At 40.0% G+C, this 26,861-nt stretch overlaps 2 protein-coding genes across 9 annotated transcripts; one reads left to right on the top strand and one right to left on the bottom strand.

Annotated features, from left to right (window-relative positions):
* Positions 1–3,010: 3,010 nt before the first annotated feature.
* On the top strand, positions 3,011–18,812 carry TUBE1 (tubulin epsilon 1). Of its 8 annotated transcripts, none has more exons than XM_065056694.1 (12): positions 3,011–3,174; positions 3,250–3,323; positions 5,185–5,237; positions 6,431–6,488; positions 7,065–7,180; positions 8,205–8,326; positions 9,631–9,818; positions 10,640–10,815; positions 11,564–11,704; positions 13,238–13,378; positions 14,271–14,445; positions 16,047–18,812. In XM_065056694.1, the coding sequence occupies exons 1-12, from the start codon at positions 3,150–3,152 to the stop codon at positions 16,203–16,205; spliced, it is 1,428 nt and encodes a 475-aa protein (XP_064912766.1). In that variant the 5' UTR covers positions 3,011–3,149; the 3' UTR covers positions 16,206–18,812. The 8 variants fall into 8 exon arrangements, with proteins under 8 accessions (XP_064912766.1, XP_064912765.1, XP_064912764.1 ...); XM_065056693.1 differs by having other exon boundaries at positions 3,016–3,174; positions 8,187–8,326; XM_065056692.1 differs by having other exon boundaries at positions 3,016–3,174; positions 6,431–6,506.
* On the bottom strand, positions 17,866–26,667 carry CCN6 (cellular communication network factor 6). The gene is made up of 5 exons (XM_005510280.3): positions 26,505–26,667; positions 22,127–22,403; positions 21,436–21,678; positions 18,534–18,727; positions 17,866–18,147 (listed from the first exon to the last, which is right to left on the bottom strand). Exons 1-5 carry the CDS (start codon positions 26,565–26,567, stop codon positions 17,866–17,868), a joined length of 1,059 nt encoding a protein of 352 aa, XP_005510337.3. The 5' UTR covers positions 26,568–26,667.
* Between the last annotated feature and the right edge of the window lie 194 nt (positions 26,668–26,861).

Genomic DNA, 26,861 nt, shown 5'->3' with positions numbered 1-26,861 from the left:
GGAAGCCAAAGCACAGGATTTCTTGTTGCAATCTCACGTTCAATGGAGAAAATCCCATTAACTTCAATCTTAATGGGATGTAGAGCACAAAAACTACAGCTAACTGAAAGTACAAGTAGAAAGTATAGCTAACTTAAACAAGAAAGCTAGCCAGATACAGTAACATTAGGAGACTTCTGTAGACTTTAAATCAAGCTTTAGAATGCTTACAAGCAATGTTGTACTGCTTTTAGCCTAAGTAAGGCCAAAAAGATGTGAAGGGAAACTTTACGGACATGACAGTAGGCAAGAAGTATATAACAGTTTCACATCCAGCAGCCAGAACACACCACAGCCTACAGGTTTGGACCAGTTCAGGTAAGCAGAGGGAACAAAATCAAGCTACAGGTTACATCTAATCTGTCTGGAGAGAGGTGAGAATTTACTATCTGCTTTCCTGATTAATACTGATGTAGTTTTACACCAGTGATTAATTTATAAAAGAAGTGTTTGAGGCAGTATTACTCTATTCATGCAAACTTTCCACCTGCCTGTAACACTGAAGCCATTGGCCTTTTGCAACTTCAAACATGGAGCTTGAGAAAACTTGGGCCACTTATTACTTTTTCTTTGGAACAAAACAAATTTTCAGTACATGGACTCTTCCCTTTCAATTAAGATTTTAAAAATTAGTCTTGAGATGTATTTCTTGTATATAATGCATTGCTGTTATTATATTTGCTGCAATACATAGTTAATCTTCCCAGGGAAGTTTTTTAAAACAGTAATTTGGCATAACTTTATTACAAATGTACAAGGCACCTCTGCTGGAACCTAGGTCGTGCCCAGGAGTCAGCACCATGGTTTCTCCAGAGCAAATAAAGGATTAAGATACACTTCACATTTCTATTAAGAAATTCATTTAGCAAATACTGTTTGCACACTGTGGTGGGTTGACTCTGGCTGGATGCCAGGTGCCCACCAGAGCTGCTCTATTACTCCCCTTCTCAGCTGGACAGGGGAGAGAAAACACAACGAAAGTCTTGTGAGTCAAGATAAGGACAAGAATAGATCACCCACCAATTACTGTCATGGGCAAAAGAGACTTGACTTGGGGAAATTAATTTAATTTATTATCAATCAAAATCAGAGTAGGATAATGAGAAATAAAACCAAATCTTAAAACACCTTTCCCTCAGCCCTCTCTTCTTCCTTGGCTCAAATTAACTCCCAATTTCTCCACCTCCTCCCTGCCAGCAGCACAGAGGGACAGGGAACAGGGGTTGTGGTTAGTTCATCACACATTGTCTCTGCCATTCCTTCCTCCTCAGGGGAGGACTCCTCACACTCTTCCCCTGCTCCAGCCTGGGGTCACTCCCATAGGAGACAGCTCTCCATGAGCTTCTCCAACGTGAGTCCTTCCAACAGGCTGCAGTTCTTCACTGACTGCTCCAGTGTGGGTCCCTTCCACAGTGTACAGTCCTTCAGGAACAGACTGCTCCAGCATGGGTTCCTCATGGGTCACAAGTCCTGCCAGCAAACCTGCTCCAGCTTGGGCTCCTCTCACCATGGGTCCACAAGTTCTGCCAGAAGCCTGCTCCAGCAGGGCTCACCACAGGCTCACAGCCTCCTTGGGGCATCCGTCTGCCCCGACGTGGGATCATCCACAGGCTGCAAGCAGGTATCTGCTCCATGTGGACATCCATGGGCTGCAAGGGGACAGCCAGCCTCACCATGGTCTGCCTGGACCACCTCCTTCTTTCTGCTCCTCCTTCAATGACCTTGGTGTCTGCAGAGCTGTTTCTTTCACATATTCTCACTCCTCTGTCCAGCTGCAATTGATGTTGCACCAGTTTTTTCTTCCCGTTCTTAAGTACATTATCACAGAGGCACTATCACCATCACTGATGGACTCAGGTTTGACCAGCAGTGGGTCCGTCTTCCAGTCAGCTGGCACTGGCTCTATTGGATATGGGGGAAGCTTCTAGCACCATCTCACAGAAGCCACCTCTGTACCTCCCCTGTTATCAAGACCTTGCTACACACACTCAATACACACACCAGCACCACAAACAAAATATTTGGAAAAAGCATATTTTGTTGGATAGTTTTAGCCATAAAACCTAACGAACTGAATTACATAGAAGCACTTTTGTTCTCCCACAAGAAGCAGAAGTGCCATGTGTCACATGAGAGCTCTCTGTGAGTGACTGCTTTGCATATCACACATCCTTTACATCATTTTGCAGCATAGCTATGCTGTGAGCCAGTCTCACCATGCTGAGACAATACCATCTCTGTGTTTCTCATCTCTCCTTTTTAGTCCTGAAGTTGCTATGTTTGACACATAAGCTGAAGCAGCTCCCAATTGCACTGCGAACAATTATTTGCAAAAGAAATACGAAACAGAGCTTAACAAAAAACTTAAGTTACAAGCCTGATGGGAGGGTACATTATTACAGCATTTCCATATGACCATTTTTTCATTTCATTTTTAGTTTGTATTTTCATATCACTTGGCACATTTCACACCATCACTCTGAATAATGTATTTGGGGAAAATAAAACGTTATCACACATTTTTAGCCAAAGGAGGTAATAAACTGGATTGTGTGTCAATTCTTCTGCTCTCCCATGGACAGACTTCATTTTAGGTCTCTGCCGTGTCTTCAGTACTTGGGCTTTAGCAGAGACCCTGTAGCCCCTGAGAGGTTCACCCTCAAGGCTACACCTGAGTACCTCACCACTTATTGCCATAGTGCCAGACAGGCGAACGGACAGCTTGCTGCTCCCTCAGCTGCTCTCCAGCGCATACTTATTCTTATACCAAACCCTGAATCTTTTAGGCACAGTCGCGACCATCAGAACCAACACCCCAACGCCGCTGCCTCGGACTGGCGGCCGTTGGACGCCGGCCTCAGGCTGCAGGCGAGGCACAGCTCCCCCCACCTGCCTGCCCAATGGAACGTCCCACTCGCGACGGGAAGGCGGCGAGCAGCTTAAACCAACGGGTGGGATGTTCCACCGCTGGAGGAAGGCGGGGCAGAGGAGTTGGCGCCGTTGGAAGAGCCTTTCCCGCCGCAACGCACACCCCTCCGCCGCGCCCGCTAAGGGGGCGTGGCTTCCGGGTGCCGAGTTCGAAAGAGGAGGCGGCGGGCAGCCGCCTGGCCATGACCCAGTCGGTGGTGGTGCAGGGTAAGGGGTCGTGGCATCCAGAGCCCTCCCCTCCGCCCCTTCCCCAGCCCTGACCCGTGTCTCTCCCCTTTGCAGTGGGCCAGTGCGGGAACCAGGTGGGCTGCCGCTTCTGGGACCTGGCGCTGCGGGAGCATGCCGCCGTCAACAAGGTAACGGCACCGCTTCTCCCCGGCCTCGCCTTCGGCCGCCGCTGGCCTGAGGGGAGCGGAGTGGCCGTTGGGCCGAGCCGCCTTCCGCACTCGGCGTGGGGAGGCCGCGGTGGCCCTCGCTGCCTTCCGTGTTCTTTCCTGTGGCTGCAAAGTACTGTACTTATAAAGCTGCTCCGTTACCAACTAAACTGTCCTCAGGTTATTATGCCGTTTAACAAAACGTCTCTAATTGGGGTTTTGATCGACAGCCGGCTGGACATGAGCCAGCAGTGTGCCCAGGTGGTCAAAACAGCATCCTGACTTGTATCAGTAATAGCGTGGCCAGCAGGACTAAATAAGCGATCATGCCACTGTATTCGGCACTGGTGAGGACACACCTTGAATCCTGTGTTCAATTTTGGGCCCTTCATCATAAGAAGGACATTGAAATACTAGAGAGAGTGCAGAGGAGCACAGGTCTGATGAGGAGCAGCTGAGGGAGCTGGGGCTGTTTAGCCTGGAGAAAAGGAGGCTGAGGGGAGACCTTATCACTCTTTACAACTACCTGAAAGGAGGTTGTAGCAAGGAGGGTGTTGGTCTCTTCTCCCAAGTAGCAAGTGATAGAACAAGAGGAAATGGCCTTGAGTTGCACCAGAGAAGGTTTAGATTGAATATTAGGAAATAATTCTTCACAGAAAGGGTTGTCAGGCATTGGAACAAGCCACCCAGGGAAGTGGTTGCGTCACCATCCCCGAGAGTGTTTAAAAAGCATTTAGATGAGGTTTTTAGGGACATGGTTTAGTGCTAGAGTTAGGTTAAGTTATGGCTGGATTCAATGATCCTGAGGGTCTCTTCCAAATGAAATGATTCTATTATTCTAATTCAGATCAAGTTTCTCAAGCCTTTCCACTTTGAAAAGCCCAGGGTATCTCCTTAATGGCAGACATTATCAGGGTGAGTCAATGCAGGTTCTTTGCCACTGGCAGCAGATCACACCAGCAGCCCATCGAAGCCCACCCTTCTTTTCCATGTTAGCGCCTTACTGTACAGCTGTGCTGACCAAAACAGCAGCATAAAGAGGGCAGAGGATTGTGCTGAGTACCCTGAACAGAAATGTGCTCTTCTTGCCATGACTGTAAAGGTACTATTTCCTGGTGAATGCTGTATGTGAACAGATAATAATGAGCAGCCCTTCTCAATGCTTTCTGTTGGAGCAGCTGTAAAAAGGCAGTGGATGATATTCACATGCATGTGGAGAGTCTCTTGGTTTTAGTGTTGTAGCAAACAGTGACTTCCAAATTCTGCTTCATCAGGTCCATAGGAGTATGTTAAGCAGTCTGTAAAAATAATGATATTAAAGTATTTAAACTTGTCAGGTCTCTAGCTTTATGTTGGGGTAAGTAATTCCAATGCAGTCCCTCAGCAGGGAGTTTAAGAATCACTGAGACAGTGTGATGTGTTTTCCTTTCCACAGAACTTCATGGGCATAAGTGCCATTGGCATGAAGCTGTCCTGGTGTTCTATCAGTAATGAGCTGAGTCACCCGAACAGTAGCTATTTGATTTAATAATTGAATTGGGATCTTCAGTAAAATCCTGAATCTTTAGAAGTGAAGAAAGACTAGTTGTTTAATCTTGTGCTGAAAAATTAATTACCTAGTTACATTCTCCTGTCAGTTTTTAATATCAAGCTGGTGCTTCAATGAATGTTCTTTTTAGTGCTGACTAGAGCTAGTTGGAGTCAACAAGAAGGTCACTTTGTTTTGAGTGGGAGGTTTGACAGGTGGCCTTCAGAGGTCCCTTCCAACTTAAGTTATTCTGTGAAAAAGCGCTGAGAATGTCTTATGTTGCACATCATCTAATGTCATGTTGTTTCCTTTTAGAAAGGAATTTATGATGAGGCATTAAGCAGTTTCTTTAGGAATGTAGATACAAGGTAAGTCTTCTTATCAAGCAGCTCAGGAGTTTAACACAGTAGATCAACAATTCTAGTATCTTCTCTTAAGTTACAGTTTTCTTTATTTCAGGTCATATTTAGTTTGTGCTAGAAAAAGGTTTTGCTTTTTTTTATTCTCCTCAAAACACTATCTCTACCTTTGCATTTTAACTATACTTACTTAGTAGTTAAAGCTGTTGATGTTGGGTTTGTTTTCCTTTCCTTCCGTCCCAAAAGAGGACAGTCAGGTTCTGATAGTTTTTGCTGTTGTGAATCATGATCAGGCCGCAAGCCCTCTGAATACCAGCTTAACAGCATTTATTGAAGAGTTGTAAGAGGAATTGTACATAAGGTAGTCAGAAATGATGGCTATTAATGCTGTTAAGACCATTCAGTCATCTCTTGTCTGTCCAGTTCCAAAAATTCTTGCAGTTTGCAAGAATAAAACAGTTGTGAAACCACCAAATTTGTAATGGACAGGTTGGCCACGATAGAAACATCTGTTTTCTCTCTGTAAAGAGGAGGGACTTAACATACCGAATACTGTGGAAGTTTCCAGGAAGATTTACCTACCTGTGAAACAGAAGAATGATCATTAAAATTTCATCTTTTCTTGGAGCTGTTCATTTTCCTTTGGAAACAATTTCCACTTTTAATTGTAGGCTTGAACCATCATTTAATTAGGGAGAGTCACTTCAAACTCTTGCTCGGGCTGTGAGGTTTTGGTCTTTTGTTATTGTTGTGGGGTTTTTTTTAGTTTAACGAGAAGTAATTAGTTTATCTCACAGGTTGGTGAAAGCATAAAACCCTGGGTCATAAAATTGACAAACTTTGGTCTTCTAAGTGATGCCATACCACTGTTCAAAATAATTAATCCAGGTGGGTTATTCTGTCAGAATGCCTGTAGAATTGCTACAGAGCAGAGGCTGTATCTGAGAGTAAACTTTCAGTGCTTATCTTTTCAGCTTCTGAAGTACTGCTTAGGACATTTCTCATTGAGATCGTGTCCTGTAATTGTATTATATTAGGGCATTATGAGATCTTTCTTAGTTGTATGTTCAGGGTGTTTCCATTCATTTGTATTGCAAGAGTCCTCTGAACACAAAAGATTAAGTAGGGAATCTTATTGTAATATATATTGCCTTATTTTCTATTATGATTCTGAGCTTGATTGTTTGTTTGTTTGTTTTCAGAAGTGGTGGTGATAGTCCTGATATTTACAAAGGAAAAATCTGCTCTTTAAAAGCACGAGTAAGGCAATCTATAAAGGTCATTCATTTTACATTGCAAATTTGTGTCCAACTGTGTAGGAATTTTCATAAGGTCCTTATAATTCCATATGTTTTTAAATACTACTTTAAATAGTAACATTTCTACTAGTAACTTTCATAGTTCAGTGGAGTAATGCAGTTCACTGCCAGTCTTGTTGAGTAATTTAAATTATAATTTTAATAAAATTCAGACATTACCAACCAAGGTTTTATTTTAATTTCCTAAGGAATACATTTATTTGAGTCACCTAAAGTGATTAACAAGCAAGAAAACTTGAAGCATAAAAATGCTTTAATGTATTTATTCCTAAGTACTTAGGCAAAATATATTTTTTTTTTAAAAATTGCATTATCTGAAAAGCTGTCCTGTTGAATGACTTCTGGCAAATCAGCCAAGGTGAATCCAGCTGGTCTTCTAGTTAACAACTGAAAAAAGGTTTCTCTGGAGCTCAGTAGAAACAACATACCTTTTATATTGTAAATATTTTTATATTTTTTGTGTGATTACTTCGAAGAGTTGTTTGCTTACTGACTGAATTTTTATTCTTTCTCAAAGGCATTGTTGATTGACATGGAGGAGGGTGTGGTAAATGAAATTCTTCAGGGACCATTGAGGGATGTGTTTGATAGCAAGCAGCTTATCACAGATGTTTCTGGTTCAGGAAACAACTGGTGAGAACCTCTTCAGAAAGCATTTCTTAGCAGTTAATTAGAAGGCGTTTGAAAAGGGAAATTATAACAGTAGCTTTCTGGCTCGTTCTACTGCACCTGGGGAGCTGCAGCATATTACCAGTAAACTTTGGAGTCACTGTTGCCTTGAGGAGGGCTTTGAAAAGCCTTTTACAGAAGGAGGATTCTGCTGATGTATCATTTTATCTATATTTTATTCCTCTTTTTTTTAAATTTCCTTTTTCAAAAGAACATGCTTTTTATTTTTGTTTCTTTGGTATTGAGCTGTTTCCATTGCTCAGTCAAAGCCATAATCTAGTTTGAGACTGTGTAACTAGTGTGGAAATGAGATATATGAACAAATGCACTTCTGATTTCTAAGGACCACAGAGTCTGGCTTTGTGCATATAAACTACATTACGAAAAAGAGAAATTAAAAAAGATTAACATACTGAATTCCAGATTTTCACTGAGGACTTAATGCACCTGTAATAATACTCAGTGCACTACAGACTGGAAAGCAAATCATCAGCAAATGTACTGAGAGTGCAGTATAGGAAATAAAGCATTGTGTAACTTCACCATATAGCAGGCAAGGACGTGTTGAAAATGAGCTGTTCTGGTTTTTTTCTGTTGCTGGTAATAACTGATGCACATGGTACTCAAAGGAAGATCTATACACATAGTAGATAAAGATATCCTTAGTGTTAAGGGGTGTATAACTCTCATTTCATAATTACAATTTGATCATCCAGTGTGGGAGCTTATTTCCTTGTCAGTACACGGTAACAGTGCACGCTCCAAAGCTGTGACCTTAGTGCCGCTTGCATCCTCAAAATTAGAACTATATCCTGACCACTATATTCACATGATGTAGTCACAGCTTAGGAACTCATACAAATTAGGTGTTTCACCCAGCTCTGGACTCTGAACTCAAAAAATGTCAAATAGGATGAGGTAAAATAAAAAATTGAAAGACTGATTGTTGGATTTTTATTTTTTTTTAAAGTACTTTTCATATCTTCAGGGCTGTAGGTCATAAGCTGTATGGCTGTCGGTACCGAGAAAACATTGTGGAAAAGCTGAGGAAAACTGCAGAACATTGTGACTGTCTACAGTGTTTTTTTATAATTCATTCTATGGGAGGTGGTAAGTAATTTTTTTATGGTTAGTATGATTGCAGCAGCCACAGGTGAAAAATAATAACTTGGATCTTGAAAAGAAGATCAGTCTAATAATCAACATCATTCAGAATACAGAATAAAAAAAATTTAACGCAGTCCTGTTACATGGACCTGTATTTATTTATTATTTGTTTTGTTAGAGCATTGAGGAGCCCTAATCATGAGCTAAGGTAAGTGCTACCCAGAACGAAAATACAGCTAAAATTTTAGATATGAGGCAGTGGGTGGATCAAGATGGGCACCAAATACAAGGAAACACTGAGATATTACTGATCAGAAGGAGGGACAGTGGCTTCAGAACAGACATAATTGTTGTAATCAAGTTATTTTTAATAGTGGGGATAGAGTTGTCCAAAAGGCTTTGAAAGAGACTTCTAGTGTTGCTTAACTTTAGAAAAACTTGTTTTTTCTGTATTCCTTCCATATAATTCTCTTGAATCTGGTTTGGCTACTTTCTTAATAAACCAGAAGGGAGAATCCCTTGCAGTGACAGTTTTGTCATTACTGTATTTGCCACTAAGCCTTTTTCCCTCAGAAACATTGGGTGGGACATCTATTATAACTCATTATGATGTTGAAAAAGACACAGAAAATAGCTCTAAATATGAAGTAGGAGTTTTCTCAAGGGCCTTTTTTTTGACCACTTGCTTAATTTGAGAGACCCTGCAGATTTCTGTTGTTGTCAAAAATTGCTGTCTTGTTTACAGATGAAATTGTCTGCTGCTGAGAGTGTTAGCTGCCCGAGACAGAAAAAACACAGTTCAGTTTTGTGATTTGAAGTCGATGCTATGTGCTTAGGGCTAAAAGTGTGTGCGCTGGGGGAAAGGGGTTATTGTGTTTTGACTAGAGAAGAAAAATTTCTAAAACCCCCAAAGGAAAGTAAGTAATTGTTTGGGGCAGCTCAGTGTTTTTGAGCAAATGTTTTATTTCAAAATTCAAATTAAAGATTTTAAAATAAGAAATAAAAACACTAGGTCAGAAAAATGTTGGCTGCATGATAGGGCTTTGTGGTTTGCCGAAGTTTGAGATTGTATACTTCATCCTGTCTGGTATACTATGGGAAATACTTTTATCACTTAATCATTTTCCTCTCTGGGAACAACCTTCCTGCCTTTATTTAGATCTGAGTAGCCTCCACTGTCAGCCAAATGCTTCAGAAAACATTCATTAATATATAGGATTAGCATTGTATGTTTCCAACATAGGAGACTTAAGGCTTGTGATAACATAGAGAATCTTTTCTCTCATTCTGTCTCCATTCATAATTAGGAACAGGATCTGGTCTTGGAACTTTTGTGCTAAATTTGCTTGAGGATGAATTCCCAGAAGTATATCGATTTGTGACTTCGGTTTATCCCTCTGGTGAAGATGATGTTATTACTTCTCCATATAATAGTGTTCTGGCTATGAGGGAGCTTAATGAACATGCAGACTGTGTGCTACCAATAGAGAATGAAGTAAGAAATAATATTCTATTTCTGTCAACTTTTTTATTAGACTGTACATAGGAAGTGTTTCTTCCTTCTGTGTATTGATTTCTGTGCCAAGTCTTAAGCATAAATTCATTTTTTAAAATAATAATTGAACTCGTAACTCACTTGCAGGCTTTGAAATTAATATGTGTATGACTAAAAAGTTGCTCGGCACCTTCAAAGTAGTCTAAAGTGATTTTTTTTCATGTCTATTTCAAGGTAAACAGTGAAAAGCTGCTGTTTACTGAGGTTGAGAGTCTTTTATTCTTTTGGCAATAAATTTGTGCATAGTATTAGTAGAGTCCTGCAAGGGAAGTGGCTGAGCACTCAAATTCTGACAGACTTGACTTTACTGATTGGGGATATGGGCATCACAGGCACAACTGACCACACAAACCACTAGACTTATTTGAATCTAACTTAGATTCTCTTGCTGTTTGCAAGAGAACAAAAATAAAGTGAAATGTATTTAGAGAATATATTTTTGCTTTCACAGAAATGATGAGAATTTAAAATGTAATTTTAGAAGATGAGGGTTTTGAATAGTAGAATAAAATTCAGGCTTCTGAGTCAAGCTGTGTTCATGTTTGTGACATGTAAGCAACAGACTTTTAGAAACACTTCAGTCAATGGGAATTGGTCAGAAGTCGGACTTGTATATATCGAAGGTATAATCTTTGAACTATCAGTAACAGGTCTAAGCTTTTTCTTGAAGACTAATTGAAATGAAAAATTGGGGTACTGAATTTGAAAACTCAGTGCTCAAGGGTTTTTATATGCTTTCTTTTTTCTTCCCTCTCTTAAAGTCTCTGTTTGATATAGTTAATAAAATTCATCAGATGACCAGTTCTGGGAAGCTAGGGTCAACTGTGAAGCAAAACAGCTTGGTAACATCAAGTGCAAACAGTACAAAAGCTGTACAAGAGAAGCCGTTTGATGCAATGAATAATATCGTAGCCAACTTGCTGCTTAACCTGACAAGGTAAAGTTACAGGTTATTCCTCTGTAAAAGTAATATTGTTAAAGGTGGTGTATGCTGCAGATATGCAGGCCTGCATCAATTCAAAGAGTATTGTTTTCCATTTGATATAAGTCACTTCCCTTTAAGAGTAACTAAATGTTGGAAGTATTCGGATTGCAGTGGTGTTTCTCTAGCCATGATAGTTTTAGAACTGAAGTGAGACAACATTTATAGGCAGAAGGATATTGTCTTCCATTAATGCTTAACGGAGCTCAGTGAGGTTTGCATTTCTAGGTCAATTGTGTTATTTCATAAATACCATCAGACCATTGTTGCTCCTAAATTGTCTATAGCTGTGAGAAACTCCTAGTGAAATATACTTGTGGAGTATTGGCCTGCTTTTCTTTTAAACAGCTTGTCAGGAATGCTAAGTCATGCATGCTTTATTATAGCCTATTTATTAAAACTAGTATTCAGCGGCTGTGTGCATATACTGAAAAACAGAGCTAAAGACTGCAATTGGGAAACGTAAGGCCTCATTCTTCATGATTAATTGTTCTATAATGAGAAGTATAAGGAAATAAGATATAGCACTGTTACTGCCAAACGTGAAAGCTTAGTAATTATACATGAACTGTTTCTTGAATGGTGTGTTGTTTTACTGTTTCGTTGCAGGGAACAATTGAAAAATAGATTTAATGAATGTTTACCTTATAGAAGTAATTTACTTAGTTTATAACAGTTTTATAATGGTTGGTTAATTTTTCAGCTCTGCTAGGTTTGAAGGCTCCCTTAACATGGATCTTAATGAAATCAGCATGAATTTGGTTCCATTTCCTCGACTTCATTACTTGGTTTCAAGCTTGACTCCTCTGTATACGCTGGCTGATGTTAATGTACCTTCTAGAAAGTAAGAAAAAAAATATTATGGAAGTTTTACATTTGAAGCTTAATTTCTGACTCTTCCATAGTTTTCATTTTTTAAATTCCATGCTATGGCAAAGTAGAAATTCTAAAAGTTTTAAGTCTGCCACATTTTCAAATTTGTCCTGCGTGTTTTGAGAACATCCTTTGTCTCCCTTTTCTCTGTAATGGCTGAGCAAGTAAACTTGAAATGTATTTTTGTTCTCTGCTGGGAAATGTTTCTGTTGGAAAAATGTATTACTTACATGATAGATAGAACCTACACCACAAGTTCTTTTGAGTAACAGTTTGCAGTTGACTCACAATATACTGTAAAGACAAACATGGAATTAACTAGACTCCTTGGGAAGTAATGGCATCTTACTTCAGTCTGGAGATAAAGTGAGCCTATTTAACAGCTTAATGTAACAATAAGCTGATGCTTGTCAAATTTTGCAAGATGATTTATCCAATTGAAATGGCAGAGAAATAATAAATTAAAATAGATTTCACTGGTTGTATTGAGTTTAAGTCAGCAAAAGGTCCAAATAGTGATATAGGCAGTTAAGGGTAAGTGATGGAAGTAGGCAAAATGGAGAAGAGGGCAGCACCACCCTTTTTCTGTGATAGTAAGCTGTGACAATCAGTTGGGTCTCTTGAAACAGTACTCTGAGGAGCCAACACGGTGCTGGAGGGAAGGTGACAGATGCTCAGTCATTCGTGTTTCAAAATGAAGTGGGAACAGTAGTGTTTTTGTCTCCTTTATTTAGTTTTTTTTTTGATAGGCAAATTGTGGTAGAGGTGATTAAAAAAATAGCAGAGATGATATATCCAGCTAATTTGGAACAAATGGAAAGAATAGCTTAGATGTTATGGGTTCAAAGACACCTCTTCAAGACTCCGTCTTTGATATCCCACGGTACAGTGGAATTTGCTTGAGGAGGTAAAGAGAGGAAGAATATCATCTGCTGTATCATCTTCTAAAGCAGTCATACATTATAAAATTCTAGTAAGTATAGTCTGTCTTTTCCTGACTCTTTAATTAAAATCAATATAGTTATACGATTCATTGATCTTTTTAAATAGGAAAGTGTAACAGACAGAAAATGATTTCTGTAGGGGTCAGCAGCACTTTGGTGTTCCTTGCTAGATCCTTCATAAGCAATGAGATTTTCTTCTCTAATTGTCTTATATCCAGAACTTCAAATATTTAAATCATTTTGCGTATTTAAATACCTTGTAACCTTTGGCCCATAATTTCCTTAATAAGGGTCTCTTAATCTGTCCATTTCTCTGACTTTGGACTCAACAGTGGTTTGTAGCTTGAGAGGAAAAATGGATCTGATCTGTTTTTAAAAACTTCCAGTGCCAACGTATGTACATATAAAAGTTTGAATTTTTTTCTGCCATTCATCATCCCAGGTTAAAATTACCTTTAATTTCAGGATTTTGTGAACTTTTAAGCCCTGATGGTGGGCATTCTGAAGAACTTCAGCAGCCTGCTTTAGTAAGAGTAGATAACTCTTTTCTTTCCACCCAGGTTGGATCAGATGTTTTCAGATGCTTTTAGCAGAGATCATCAACTAATTCAAGCAGATCCAAAGCACAGCCTTTACCTTGCCTGTGCACTTCTCGTTCGAGGAAATGTGCAGGTTTCAGACCTTCGCAGAAATATTGAAAGGTTTGTAATTCCACACCAATTAGTCATGGTACTTGTTATTGAAACTGTTATCAGTTGTCCAGAGCACTCCCACTTTTCACCTGGAGCATTTCTATACCAAATCAGTTTACTCAGAAATATTTTTCTAAATTTCAGAACGGACAAAAATACTTTGCTTAGTGAGTTAGAATAAGTCACAGCATTCTTGGATTTCCAAATAAAGGGAGCTGACTAGATGTTGTGTTCTGTTCCTCCCATTCTCAAAAATGCATAAGAACACAAAGCCCAACCTTCCAGAGGTCTCCTGCCAGTAAGCATGTTGGAGGAGTAGGTTCTGTAGTCCAAGTTTGTTTTCTCTGAACAGGAGCCCTCTTTCTTTCATGGTTACTCTTGTGTAGATAGGCAATCATCCCTATTTTAACAACTCTCTATTAGCACTGTTTTCTATCTTTTACATTATTGGTCTACGTAGTTATAACAGGAAAGGCAGGGAAGCTTCATATACAGGGTGGATTTTACGGGCAGATGGGGACATGGGGAAAACTTCTGAGAATCAAAAACATTTTACTTCTAAACTCTGGGTATACTGATTGTCTCTACACGGTATTAATCTGTCCCTCTCCTAAGTCTCAGACTGGTTGCAGTCCCTTTTATAGAAAGAACATGCTTCTAACTTTACTTTTCAAACCATGATACATTAACAAAACGAAATGAGTGTTTGAAGTTTAAATTCAAAATAGATACGCTGTTTTAGTCTGGAGTCTGAAATGTCTTATTCAAAATGCTAGTTATAAGTGTCTATCTTAGTCCTGAAAGCCTTAATGTTAACATTTTCAGACTATTTGTTAGCTAAGGAATATTAGGCTTTGTGTTATTTACTTTCCTTAGGTAACTATAAATTTTGGTATCACAGGTTGAAACCTTCCCTGCACTTTGTCTCCTGGAATCAAGAGGGCTGGAAAACTGGTTTGTGTTCAGTACCTCCTGTGGGCCATTCCCATTCCCTTCTGGCTTTAGCAAATAACACCTGTGTGAAACCAACATTTATTGAACTTAAAGACAGATTTATGAAGCTCTACAAGAAAAAGGTACAACTCTGTCATCACTGTAACATCCATAGCCACCCATCATTAGCATCTCACATTATTGGGAAACGAACTTTATTATTACAAAGGGAGTGCTTAAAAGTAGCAGCCCAAGATTTTTTGTTTGTGTTACCTATCAAGGAATCATTCCAACAGCTGCTTCTTAAAAAGAGTAAACCATTTATTAACCTGTACCTACCAGGCAATATGCTTACTTTCTTCAGCAATGAGGCAGTATCTGACAGATCTGCCTACGAGTTCATGGTGGATTGACCTTGGCTGGCTGCCAGGTGCCCACCAAGCTGTTCTCTCGCTCCTACTCAGCAGGACAGAGGCAGAAAATATGATGAAAAGCTCCTGAGTCAAGATAAGAACAGGGATGTCACTTACCAGTTACTATAATGGACAAAATAGGCTTGACTTGGGTATTATTAATTTAATTTATTGCCAATTAATAACAGAGTAGTAGCACAGCAAGAAATAAACCCAAAACTTCTACCTCATCCTGCGCAGCACAGTGGGGTGGGGAGAGGGAGTTGTGATCAGTCCATAACATTTCACCTCTGCCACTTCTCTGCCTCACACTCTTCCCCTGCTCCAGCATGAGTTCCCTCCCACAGGGTGCAGTCCTTCACAAACTGCTCCAACATGGGTCCTTCCCACAAGGTTCAGTCCTGTGGGAAGAGACTGCTTCAGCATGGGTCCCCCATGGGAACACAGATCCTGCCAGAAAACCTGCTCATCTGTGGGCTCCTCCCCACAGGCTGCAGTTCCTGCCAGGAGCCTCCTCCTGCATGGACTCCCCATGGGTCACAGCTTCTTTCAGGCACATTAACTTTCTGCACTGTGGGGTCTTCCATGGGCTGCACTGTGGGGTCTTCCATGGGCTGCACTGTGGGGTCTTCCATGGGCTGCACTGTGGGGTCTTCCATGGGCTGCACTGTGGGGTCTTCCATGGGCTGCACTGTGGGGTCTTCCATGGGCTGCACTGTGGGGTCTTCCATGGGCTGCACTGTGGGGTCTTCCATGGGCTGCACTGTGGGTATCTGTTCCACCTTCTCCTGCTCCTTCTTCATTGATCTTGATGTTTTCAGAGCTGTTTCACGTTTTTCTCACTCCTCTCTCCCACAGCTGTTATGCAGCAGTTTTTACCCATTCTTGACTAGGTTATCAACAGAGGCACTGCCAACATCACTGATGCACTCAGCTTTGGCCAGCAGCAGGTCCACCTTAGAGGTGGCTGGCACTGTCTCTGCCCAATATGGAACAACTCCTGGTGTCTTCTTGCAAAAGCCACCCCTGCAGCGCCTCTTTCCACTCCCCCCACCTTGCCGTGTAAACCAAATACCCAGTCAGGTGTACACAAGAAGAGAGAATATAAAAAGACGGATGTCTGAAAAATTAGTAATATCAACTGTGATTCCATGGGGGATTGCTACTAATGTTGCCAAGTATTCAAGCAAGGGAAGTCATTATACAGGTCTTTAAATGTACTTTCTACAGTGCTTGCACTCCCCTCTTCAGCGCAGGCCAAATGACACTTATTAAGCCAAAGGAATTAGGTGCCAAAAAGAAGGGTAACACTTAACTTTTTATTCTGATAGGCTCACCTTCACCATTATCTGCATATAGACGGGATGGAGCAAAGCTGTTTTGCTGAGGCTGTATCATCTTTGTCTGACCTAATAGAAGAGTACAACGAACTGGATGCCACAAAAAATGAGCCTAGAACAGATCCACCAAGACTGAAGATAGCTGTTTAAAGAAGGAAGAACTGGTTTAAACAAACAAACAAAAAAATCCCTCAAGCAGCCAACAACTTCAGTTAACCAGAATGAAGTGCAATGCACATTGTCATTCCAAAGTGAGACTGGGACAGCGGCTTCCTCAGCTCTCTGAGAGGTGTCATGTTAAGGGACAGGCCCAGCCTGTAAGAAAGATTTGAAGGCACCTAATTATGGCGGATATCTGTAAGAGCATCTAACTGTAGAGTAAATTGACATACTATACGCTGTAAAGAGAAGAGAGGTTGTAGCAGGCAAAAATGTAGTTCTTTTCTCAGACTTGCAGTTTATGGTAAACTAAAGGCAGGCCTTCCTTCAAAGAAGGATCACCATTGCTAGATTTGGTTTTTAGCAAGCAACTATGAAGAGAAGAAAGCAAGATGAAAGCAAGTCTCTGAAAATGGTCTCTTAAACTTGACAGGATGCTTGTCACTTCAGAATGCTCTAAGCTATGTTCATAGTTTTAATATTTTTGCTTCTATGTTGTACTTAACTGTATAAGAGTATTCTGAGTTTATATCAAAATTAGCCATATTGTAAAATTCAACAAAACACATTTTGTTTCAAGTATTATACTTGGAGTATTAATTAACATATTATTTTAATGATTCATATTCATGAATGCTGAGTTGTACTTGACAATGAGATAATACAAAATACCTCTGAGCAAAACATGTACTTATTATGAAATTATAATGACTGTTTGAAGAACAAAGTCTATATGCTTAAAGGAATGCAAGTAAAATTGAGTTTAAAATATTTATAATTACAAGGGTAAAGAGACTTTTATATTACAGTAAGACTTTTTACAAAATAGAATGTACAGCTATTTCCAGTTGCTTGCCAGCCTTGGATGTCTAAGAGCAGCAAGACTAGTTACAAATCAAAATGTATCAATGCGATGATTTCTTAAAGTGTGGAGTTGTTCTAGCAGAGCTGGAGTGGGTATATAAGTAAGCACAATTTTCAATGGATAAGTCCAGGAGTATTCAATAAAACATTTTTATAATATTTGAAAGCTATTTTTTTAAGAAAACATTCTGAAAATAGTAATTTCCTTGAAATTTTGCAGTTCTGTTATCTGCAGGTGTCCACTTATTTGTTCCTTTACAAGTGTGCATTGTTTATATTCATGACACTAGAGGAAGATTATCTGCTGCAAAAAGCAGTCTGTTCTTAAAATTGACTTCTCATGTTTGAAACAGCATTTGTGTTTTACTCTTGCAGATACACAGTAGAAATGTTAATTTGAGAATCAAGAATGATAGATGAAGTATTACAGGGTGATCTTTTTTCTAATAAGCTAGTTGGGGCATCTGTGAACTTACATGTATTCATGGGTAAGAACTTGTTATAGTGGGGTACAAAGCTGTCTTGCTGTGTTTTTACAATTACCAGAAGTTCTCATTTTGACAATACTAGCGTTATATACCTACTTCTCAATAATGTATTTCAATATAAAAACAATTAAGTTTAAAAAGATGCACTCTTACCTGCATTTTCCATGTGCTATTTAAAAAAAGAGCATTCACATATGTAGTTCTACTGTAAATGTTGCTGTGGCAGGGGTTACACTAATGCTTCAGGATGTGTATGTGCTGTTGCACTTGCAGTACATTACAGTCAATGGTGTAACTTGTCATAAAACCGTGAGTTCGGAAAACACATCTCCTGGAGCGCTGCAACTCCTCTGACATACACACGATGTTATCCACAGCATCCTCCACTTGAAGAAGCCTTCACTGGGACACTCAAATTGTACAGTGATCATTTTGGACTTATTCGGTATGCAGCACCTCTTGTCCAAGCACGCCCCACAGAAAGTTAGTTTGTAGCTTTGAGTAGTTGAGCATCCGGAAAAAACTATTTTTTCTGCTGCAGGAAGCTGAAATGTTGGTTGACATGTTTTCCCTTTAGGAATCTTCAATATAAAAGTAAAGAAAAGCCTGAGTTTTTACACATCAAAACACAGTGTGTAAAAAAGTATTGTAACATTTGCATAGAAATGGCTTGAAAATTGCTCGTTCTGAAAGCTGTCTTATTTTTCTTTGTCAGCTAACAAATAGAAAATATTTTCTGAGTAAGCATCAGGGCAGCACTTATATTTCAGGATATTACATTGTTTTGAAATTACACTTTTGTACTTTACTATTGAGACCTGAAGACCGAAGGTAGAAAACAGGGAAGAATTATTTTTAAACCCTTAAAAAAGGAATGTCATTTTATGTTAGTAGTTGCTAATATGTCTGATTTTCCATTCTGCTATTTTCATTTTCTATTAGGAAGTCCTTTTATATTAGAAAGTACCTTTATTGTCTTCAGTATATTGGTCAGGCAAGGCTGGATGAAGCATAATCTCTTTTCTTTTTTCATTTCACATTTTGTGTTGTCGTTGGTCACTCTGCTGGATATGCCAATGCCGCAGGTCCTGGAACAGGGTGTCCAGGGTGTCGCCTGTACCAGGCACTTCTTCTTCAAAACTACCGGTAAGCTTCTGTAAGCTGAGACAGCAATGTGTTGGTTATACAGCACAACAGCACAAAAATGATTAATTGAAAATAAAAGAATAAATGTCTTATTTCTGCACATGAAGGTTCTTTTGTACTTAAGTCTAAAAATGAGGCATGAACAAAGTTATACAGAAGTCTTAGGACTGAGCTGCCTGTAAACTTTACTGACACTGGATACTCAGATCGCAGCAAGGACTGTGAAGTTGCATGTGTTGTATGACCCTCCAGTGTAATGTGATGGAAATGTGGGGAGAGTTATTTAAGGAATTTTTATGAAATGCCCTGAATGGAAGAGATACTGAGCATTATTGAAGGCCAACCATAGCTTGAAAAGGGGTGCTGAAAATATGAATATTGATTTCTTTGTAGATTCTGTGAAGGGTTTGGGTTTTATATTGAGGAATGAAATTCTCCAGTCACTTCCAGGTATCACCAGAAAGCCTATTTTCCAATGGATTAGGGCTAGATTGGATGGAAAACACTTTAAAAAAAAAAGTTGCAGTGCAAAAGTTCGAGGTGAAACTCTGCAAAAAAACTGTGGAGTCTCTGCATTTAAGAACGTGCACAGAATTACTAGGATACTTGGAAAGTAGACAGCAATTTAAAGATCTCGTTGCAACAAGCAGATTAAAAGCCTGTCACATCTGCAACAAATAAAAGGAAGTTAAATGGTTGTTTGTACTTTGTGTGTTTTTAAAGTATGACCTACAACATCCCTATGTATCTAAATTTGGTAAACAGAATTGACAAGAAAAGCCAGAAAGCAAAGCAAGAACATGAATGAAACTTAGCACTTATTATCCACACTAGCAAAAAGAAGGCTTTTCAAAATGGGTATTGGCCCTTTGAGCCATTTGTGCAATTCACACACAAGTTGATGTAGTAACTTGCACTGCGCTGGGAAAGGGAAGGGGGAAGATCTCCCTCTCAAAAAAAATGTCAAGGTGCTTTTTTTCAGAGGGGGCAGGGTTCTTTTGGAGGTTTTGCACATTTGCAGTTCCTTCTTTTCTGTGTTATCTGCTCTTTCCAAATACTTGCTTGTGCCTAGAGCTTCAGTTTGTTATGTAGCTCAGGAAATCTCGCTGGAACAGCCATGGCTCTGCTCTGTCTGGGAGCACTGTCCTGGTTAGCTGGATTTCCCATCAGCTGCATCTTGCAGAAGGAGCAGTTAAGTAGGTTTGTATGACCTGAAGAACAGAATAGTGTCTTTCAGCAGGTACAGCCACCACAGGGGCGGGCTGTTGGGTCCCTGAACTGAGTCAAATAGCAAGTGTGCTTTGCAAACTGGATATCTTTTACTCAAGGTTATGTTGTGCAGTGGATTTAAATTTCTGAAGAACACTGTGAAGTGCTGACTTGCAGTCTGCTCGCTGAAGGAGTTACTTGAAGTTTGGCTTCAGCTTTTGGATCCATTGGAGTGCTACAAAGTAAATGTCTTAATGCTGCTCGCCAGGTATCTAAAATACCCACAAACCCAATTAATGTATTTTATGGGGTCAAATGGTTTGGTTGCCATTGTTTTCAATGTGTTATATTCTCTCTTTGATCAGATTAGCATTTGAAGTCAGTTGCCTTACCAAGTGTGTTTTTATATGCAGCATTAAGTATATTTCTGTAAAAAGATTTTGACGTTATAGATTTTGTATCATAATTTTGAAGTAAAGATGAGCTTTTTTATTTTTGCTAACTTGCATAATCATTTCTAGCATGTTAGAAATTGTCCAAACTGATCTTCAGATTTTGTAAGTGGCTCTTTTTATCTGTAGATTGACTTCTGCGCATCTACCTGTTTGCTCAGCAGTCTGTTACGAAGGTTTTCTGATAAGCTTTGCAATCTGTTTAATTTTATTTTATTGATCCATAATGATGATTCAGGTCATAATTTCCCTGTAATTCCAGTTGCCACCAAGTAAATGGCTCAGCTTTCTGTTACCCATATTAGTTACAGTGAAGACACTGTGGAAATTTGCAAGCGCACAGGGAAGAAGACAGCACAAGCACAAGCAGCTGTGGCCAGGGAAGGGCCAGGATAACTGTTTCTGGTCATTGTGCTTCCTTAAAGTGGAAAAAAATAACTACAGTATTAGTAGCAGAGCAAGAATGACATTAAAGAGAATGTCAGCTGACCCTGGCAGAACTGCATGGCTAACTGTTATACGATTTTCTTCAACGGAATAGGGAGTAGATTGAGAGGAGAGTTGTCCTTGCAATGTCCTGAAATTTTGTGAGTTGATTAAAGCTGCAGGGCAGTCTTTATAATTTTCTGCTTTCTATTTAAAGAAGGGGGCTGCAATGTGTTCATGTATGTATGTGAGAACTAAGACTCCCTGCTGCCACAAAGCAGGACAAAGCGAGACAGCTCACAGGCTGTGAAATGGCTTTTCCACCAGCAGCCCTAATTGGTCTGATCTTGATGAGTAGTAAACCCTTGTAGAAAGATGGGTTGAAGGTAGCTTGGGCCAATTGCCTGGGGACAGAAGCCAAAAGTCTTTTTGCTTTTCATATTCATCAGGCTTAGAGAAAAGAGTCTGTGACCTAAGAGTAAGAGGGGTAATTGGGACAGACCAGTCACTCTGGCAATGGCCTTCAGCAAGAGCTGAGAAATTGCCAGTACACTGCCAGGCTGGCTGCTGGAGCCAGGGACACTAAATGCAGCAAAACTCCTGTACAGGAAAGTTTACCAGTGTAGTCAGGCACACCTGACATCAGTCTGTAGTTTGTTGATTGAAGCTGCTTGTGCTGTCTCAGACCACAGATGAGTTGTCCAGGCTTCTTTCTGTCTGTGACCCTGGTGCAGGGACTTGCTGCTAGTTTCGGTGTGAATACAGGTGTACATCCAATTGCACCATTGACACACAGGCATTTATAAAGTGGGTTAGGTTGGAAGGTCTGCCCGTTAAGATAATAAACTCCATTGAGCTCACATCCTACAGCTATCAGATCTGCAAATGGTAAACAACAGTTACTAATGCATGAGGAGCATGTGGTTCCTGCTTACAGAGCACTAAAATGTGATCAGCCTTTACTGCACCCACAGCTGTGATTTTTTTTTCCCAGCCCAAACACATCTCTTTTTGTTATGTTATGCCCAGTGATAACTACAGTCACCTGACCTTAAATCAGTCATCAAGAGGTCTGCAAATAGCAGGCTTGTGTATGATGAACTGGTTTCACTAGCAGATATGCAGGTAAGTCTAAAGACGGTCACAGCTCTGCTCTCAGATTCTCTGACTGAGCAGTCAGGGGACTAAATTAGTATAAATTGCCTAGCACAGAGCTCTGCAGCACCAGCATGCAGAGTTTTTCTCCAAAACCATTCACCCGTTTGGTCACCCGTGTGGTCCCCAACCCTCCTGGATTTCAAGAAGAGAACGTGAAAGAACAACTTACATGCACACACGCCTGTTTCATACCTAGGCTCGTCTTCCGAGTAGTCGCAGTAGAGGCCTTTGTGGGGATCACAGATGTCTGCTTCATTGCAGGTCTCTCCTGCCTGCTTGGCACAGACCTTACAGCAGCCACAACCATCCTTCACCAAGCTTACCCCAGGGGTGCAGGTTGGCACAGGTGGGCATCTGCATGGCCAGTGACAAAGCTCCTTGCGTTCGCGAACTTCACTGGTTTCTGAAGGTTTTTCTCGAGGCTTCGCTGGGGGGCTGTGGAAAAACTTAAGACACAGTAGGATATTTTGAGAGCTGAATGCATTATACATAGCTGGGATAGCATAAAATGAAGTTGAGATAGAAAAACCTGTTGCATGAAAACACTTAACATTTCTCATTTCACAGGATCCAAAAAGTGTGGTGCTGTGAGATTTAGATAGGAGACAGAGGACCAATTTCATCAGTCACTGTCATGCACTGAGGTGTCATTCTACCAGTGAGCACAGCCTACTGCTTGTTTGAAACACTATTCAGTGGTCTTTCCTTTCCCTTCAATAGAACAAAACCTGTAGTAGAGCTCAAGTAGGAAAAAAGTGTTTTAAAGTAAATGGTGGATTTATTTTAAATATTCATAGAATCATAGAATTATTTAGGTTTGAAAAGACCTTTAAGATCATTGAGTCTAACTGTAGACGCTGCCAAGTCCACCACTAAACCATGTCCCTAAGAACCTTGTCTAAATGCCTTTTAAACACCTCCAGGGATGGTGTCTCAACCACTTCCCTGGGCAGCCTGTTCCAATGCCTGACAACCCTTCCTGTGAAGAATTTTTTCCTAATATACAATCTAAACCTGCCCTGGTGCAACCTGAGGCCATTTCCTCTCATCCTATCAATTGTTACTTGGGAGTGGAGACCAACACCCTCCTTGCTACAACCTTTCGGGTAGCTGTAGACAATGATAAGGTCTCCCCTCAGCCTCCTCCAGGTTAAATTCCCCCAGCTGCTCCTCATCAGAATTGTGCTCCAGACCCCTCAACAGCTCCATTGCCCTTCTCTGAACTCTCTCTGGCACCTCAGTGTCTTTCTTGTAGTGAGGGGCCCAAAACTGAACACAGGATTTGACTTGCAGCCACACCAGTGCTGGGTACAGGAGGATGATCACTTCTCTAGTCCTGCTGGCCACGCTAGTTCTGATACAAGGCAGGATGTTGTTGGTCTTCTTGGCCACCTGGGCACACTGCTGGCTCATGTTCAGCTGGATGTCGACCAGCTCCAGGTCCTTTTCCGGCAGGCAGCTTTACAGCCACTCTCCCCTGAGCCTGTAGCGCTGCCTGGGGTTGTTGTGATCCAAGTGCAGGACCCAGCACTTGGCCTCATTAAACCTCATGCAATTGCCCTCAGCCCAAAGATCAAGCCAGTCCAGATCCCTCTGCATAGCCTTCCTACCCTCCAGCAGATCAACACTCCCACATTCCTTCCCACAAACCTCCGATTAAATTAATTAGCTTTTGATTCCTCCCACTGTTTGATAGGCAGACACTGCCCTGTGTGCCACTTCTAATGACAAACCCCTTTTAAAATAGTAATCTTCTCTGAGCGTTACTTGGGCTCAAAAATTTAAGTAGCTGTTTGGGAAGAAGCATTGTTGTATTTATAAATTCTCTTGTGCTAGACAGAAAAACTAAATCCTGTGGGTAATAAGGGAAAGTAGTACTTCCACTGAGCTTGATACGTCATTTTCTAAGAGTGTATCCATTTGCATGAGTGTTCATTGAATCCAGGGCTTACAGAGCAAGGACATATCTCTAAAAGAGATTTGCATCAGCAGTAGGAAGTCAAGATCTAGCTAGAATTTTCCACATTCTGTCTCAGAATTCATGGGCATTTTGTTTGGTTGTTGTTTTTTTGTTTGTTTATTTGTTTGTGTTTAACAAAAGGAAGTCCTAAGTGATTCTTAATGGGTTTATTTTTCTGTGCCATGGGAGAAGATTAAGTCAGCACATAGTGAGAAAGGATTTGTTTGAGATAGCTACATTCTGTCTGCTTTTGTAAAAAGCTACTTCTAAAACATTACAGTTTAGATCTTAGCATTAAATCTTTTCATTCTGCTGATTTCAGCAGAAATGTAAATCGTGATATAGTTATTCATCACGGATGACTGGATCTATAGTGAAGTGGGGGCATGCACAGCACTTGGCCGCTAGTACAATGTAGGGCTTGGGAGCCGCTCTTATCAAGCAGCTCCAACTGCCCAAAAAGCAAGAGGGAAAGACAAGATCCAGCCCCTCATCAGGTGCCAGTATCACCATCTAGCTTGTAGAAAAAATTTAAAAATATATCCTAGATTTTTTTCTGGGCATGTGAAGCCCTGTCTATCAGTTTCCCTCTGTTCCTCCAAACTGCAGGGCTCTGCTGATGCAGAAACAACCTCTGGCAGAGATGCTAAGAAAAAGCTGGGAAAGGGGTCGTTCAGCTGAGTTTCCTTTCAGTTCAACTTTCAAATGAAACCATCTGCAGAATTCAGCATTTCATATGTCGTATCCTATGAAAGCTCTCACAGCATAATTGAGCTGGCCTAATTGCACGCAGCAGTAAATGACCTTTTAAAAGGCTTTTTTCTGCCACTAATTTCCATTTTTCATGGTCATTTACAACTATACTTACAATATCTTAATCCACAGCTACTAATGAAGCTCCAAAGTAGTAGCTTTCAAATTCCTTTGGCTGAATGATTTTTAAGATGCATATTAATTCACAGAGGCAATTCATATAATAAATGAATATTAAACAATGTCATCTGGTATTCCATGAAGCACCCTGAAGATATAAATAGTTTCATAAATTTGTGATTTCGTTAATAATTTGCTGGTAAAGGTTTTCTTCTAATCCTTTTTACTTAAATGCAGAAATAATATAGAAACAACAAACTTTATTATAATATTTTTTTTAGGCAGCTAAGCCTTTCCTATAAACCACACTGTTAATTTAATGAACATGTGCCTTGGAGTGCAAGGTTTCTTAAAGGCTTGTTCTGGAAACAAGACACACAAGTGTTCCTATACATTTAGCAGCATTTAAGACTGTATGGTTGCTTTAGGAAATTCACTTTCTTAGTGCTTTTCTTCTTCTTAAGCAGAGTAGTATTATTAGGAGTTTGGCCATGTACCAGCTATATGAGGTTATGTGGCTTAAGTCAGGTATCACATTTCAAAATGGGTATGTGTAGCAGGAAATATTCTGTGCTTCGACCAGTACTTTTAATCTGTATTACAAATTAAAACAGGCTTTAAACATATAGAATTCCACCTAAGCAAGTGATTCTTCTCTCCTTTTTTTAGGGAAGTATGTCAAATGAAAGGTGTGAGACTATAAAATTTCCCAGTAAGAAAAACACTCTCAGGCAAATATCTGACAGTTTTAACTGTGGAATTATTGAGAAGCTCAGTCCATCTGAAAAATCTTCAAAAATCTATTAAGTTACAATGAAAATTTAAAGTTTGCTTCTAAAGTTTACAGGCCAAATATTTTTCTCATTCTTGCTTCCCAAAGTTTCTATATCAAAGCCATCCACCTCACATGTGTTCACTGCATATTTTTGTGATCCTATGAGCAGATGAGAAAATTAGACTATTCTGTAAGAACCCTTCATGTGTTGTTTGTTTTCTTATGTTTTAAAGATTGAACAAGGCCCATGTGGCATAAGTAAGCAAATAGCAAAAGGAGGCAATATATTAGTGCTAATGTTCGCTTATCTTAGTCTGGCTTTAAATACGCAGAAAGTTAGCAGAGGGAGAAAGTCATTTGAAAATTCTCCATTTGACATTCATCTTGATTGTAAAGGAAAAATAAACTGTGTACTAATAAAGTGGATTTTCAGTAAATACATAAAGAAATTGGCCTTTGACACAAATACCTTCAGCAAAAGCTATCACTTAAAATTTTCTCATAAGAGATAAAGCCTAACACAGCCCAGGTGCCTTTCTCATTCTTAAAACTAGCCTGAAGTCAGATCACTCTCTCTATATATACATCTATATATACATGGAATATGAGCATGGACAGATTTTTACGTTCTCACTGCATCAGATAACCATTTCTGCATCTATATTAAAAAGTCACTGATAATTTCAGCTTCCCTAACGCTTTTTTTCCCCCACCAAATTATATTAATGTACAGATTAGAGAGAAAAAAGGCCAAAATCAGGACTGATGCAGTAAATAAGCTGCAAATTAAATTTACTTGAGGAATAGGGAACATCTCCTTATTCTTTACGATGAATTTGCTTCTCTGAAATTTATGTTGTCATCAAGCAAATAGTAACTTGAAACCAGGACAGGGTGAGGAAGGGAGAAATCTTTTCTTTTTTCTTTTAATGAACTTACCTGTTGTGTACACGGGATGATGAAGATGGTGGGGAAAAGGAGCCACTGCATGTTCCTGCACATTCAGAAGTGGAACTGGGAGATAGGGAACAGGCTGAGCTGTGTCAGAGGAAGCACTGAACACAAAGCTCTCCTCTGTCTCCCTTGCCAACCAGACTTTCCCCAGCACATGCACAAACACATACACGCATTCACACTTGAAATTCTCCACTTCATACAGAACCAGCTTCACACTGAAATTTCCAACTGATCTTCTTTTTCTCTGCCCGGCGCTAGAATATAGGTTTTCACACCATGCTTGATCCCATCCAGCTGCTTCCGCAGATATTGCCTGACTTAATTGAGGTCAGGTAGGGT

The sequence above is a fragment of the Columba livia genome, chromosome 3 (genome assembly GCF_036013475.1).
Source record: "Columba livia isolate bColLiv1 breed racing homer chromosome 3, bColLiv1.pat.W.v2, whole genome shotgun sequence".
In the NCBI taxonomy this organism is placed as follows: Eukaryota; Metazoa; Chordata; class Aves; order Columbiformes; family Columbidae; genus Columba; species Columba livia.
This window is presented reverse-complemented; position numbering and strand designations above follow the sequence as displayed.

Excerpts from the sequence above, each read along its gene's own strand:
- TUBE1 (XM_065056691.1), top strand. The coding sequence starts at position 3,150 with ATGACCCAGTCGGTGGTGGTGCAGG. Across the intron at positions 10,816-11,563 it reads TTGCTGCTTAACCTGACAAG|CTCTGCTAGGTTTGAAGGCT; the intron begins GTAAAGTTACAG and ends TTAATTTTTCAG. Across the intron at positions 11,705-13,237 it reads GTTAATGTACCTTCTAGAAA|GTTGGATCAGATGTTTTCAG; the intron begins GTAAGAAAAAAA and ends CTTTCCACCCAG.
- CCN6 (XM_005510280.3), bottom strand. The coding sequence starts at position 26,567 with ATGTGCAGGAACATGCAGTGGCTCCTTTTCCCCACCATCTTCATCATC. Across the intron at positions 21,679-22,126 it reads TGAAACAGGCGTGTGTGCAT|ATCTGATAGCTGTAGGATGT; the intron begins GTAAGTTGTTCT and ends TACCATTTGCAG. Across the intron at positions 18,728-21,435 it reads AAACTACAGACTGATGTCAG|CTTACAGAAGCTTACCGGTA; the intron begins GTGTGCCTGACT and ends TTGCTGTCTCAG.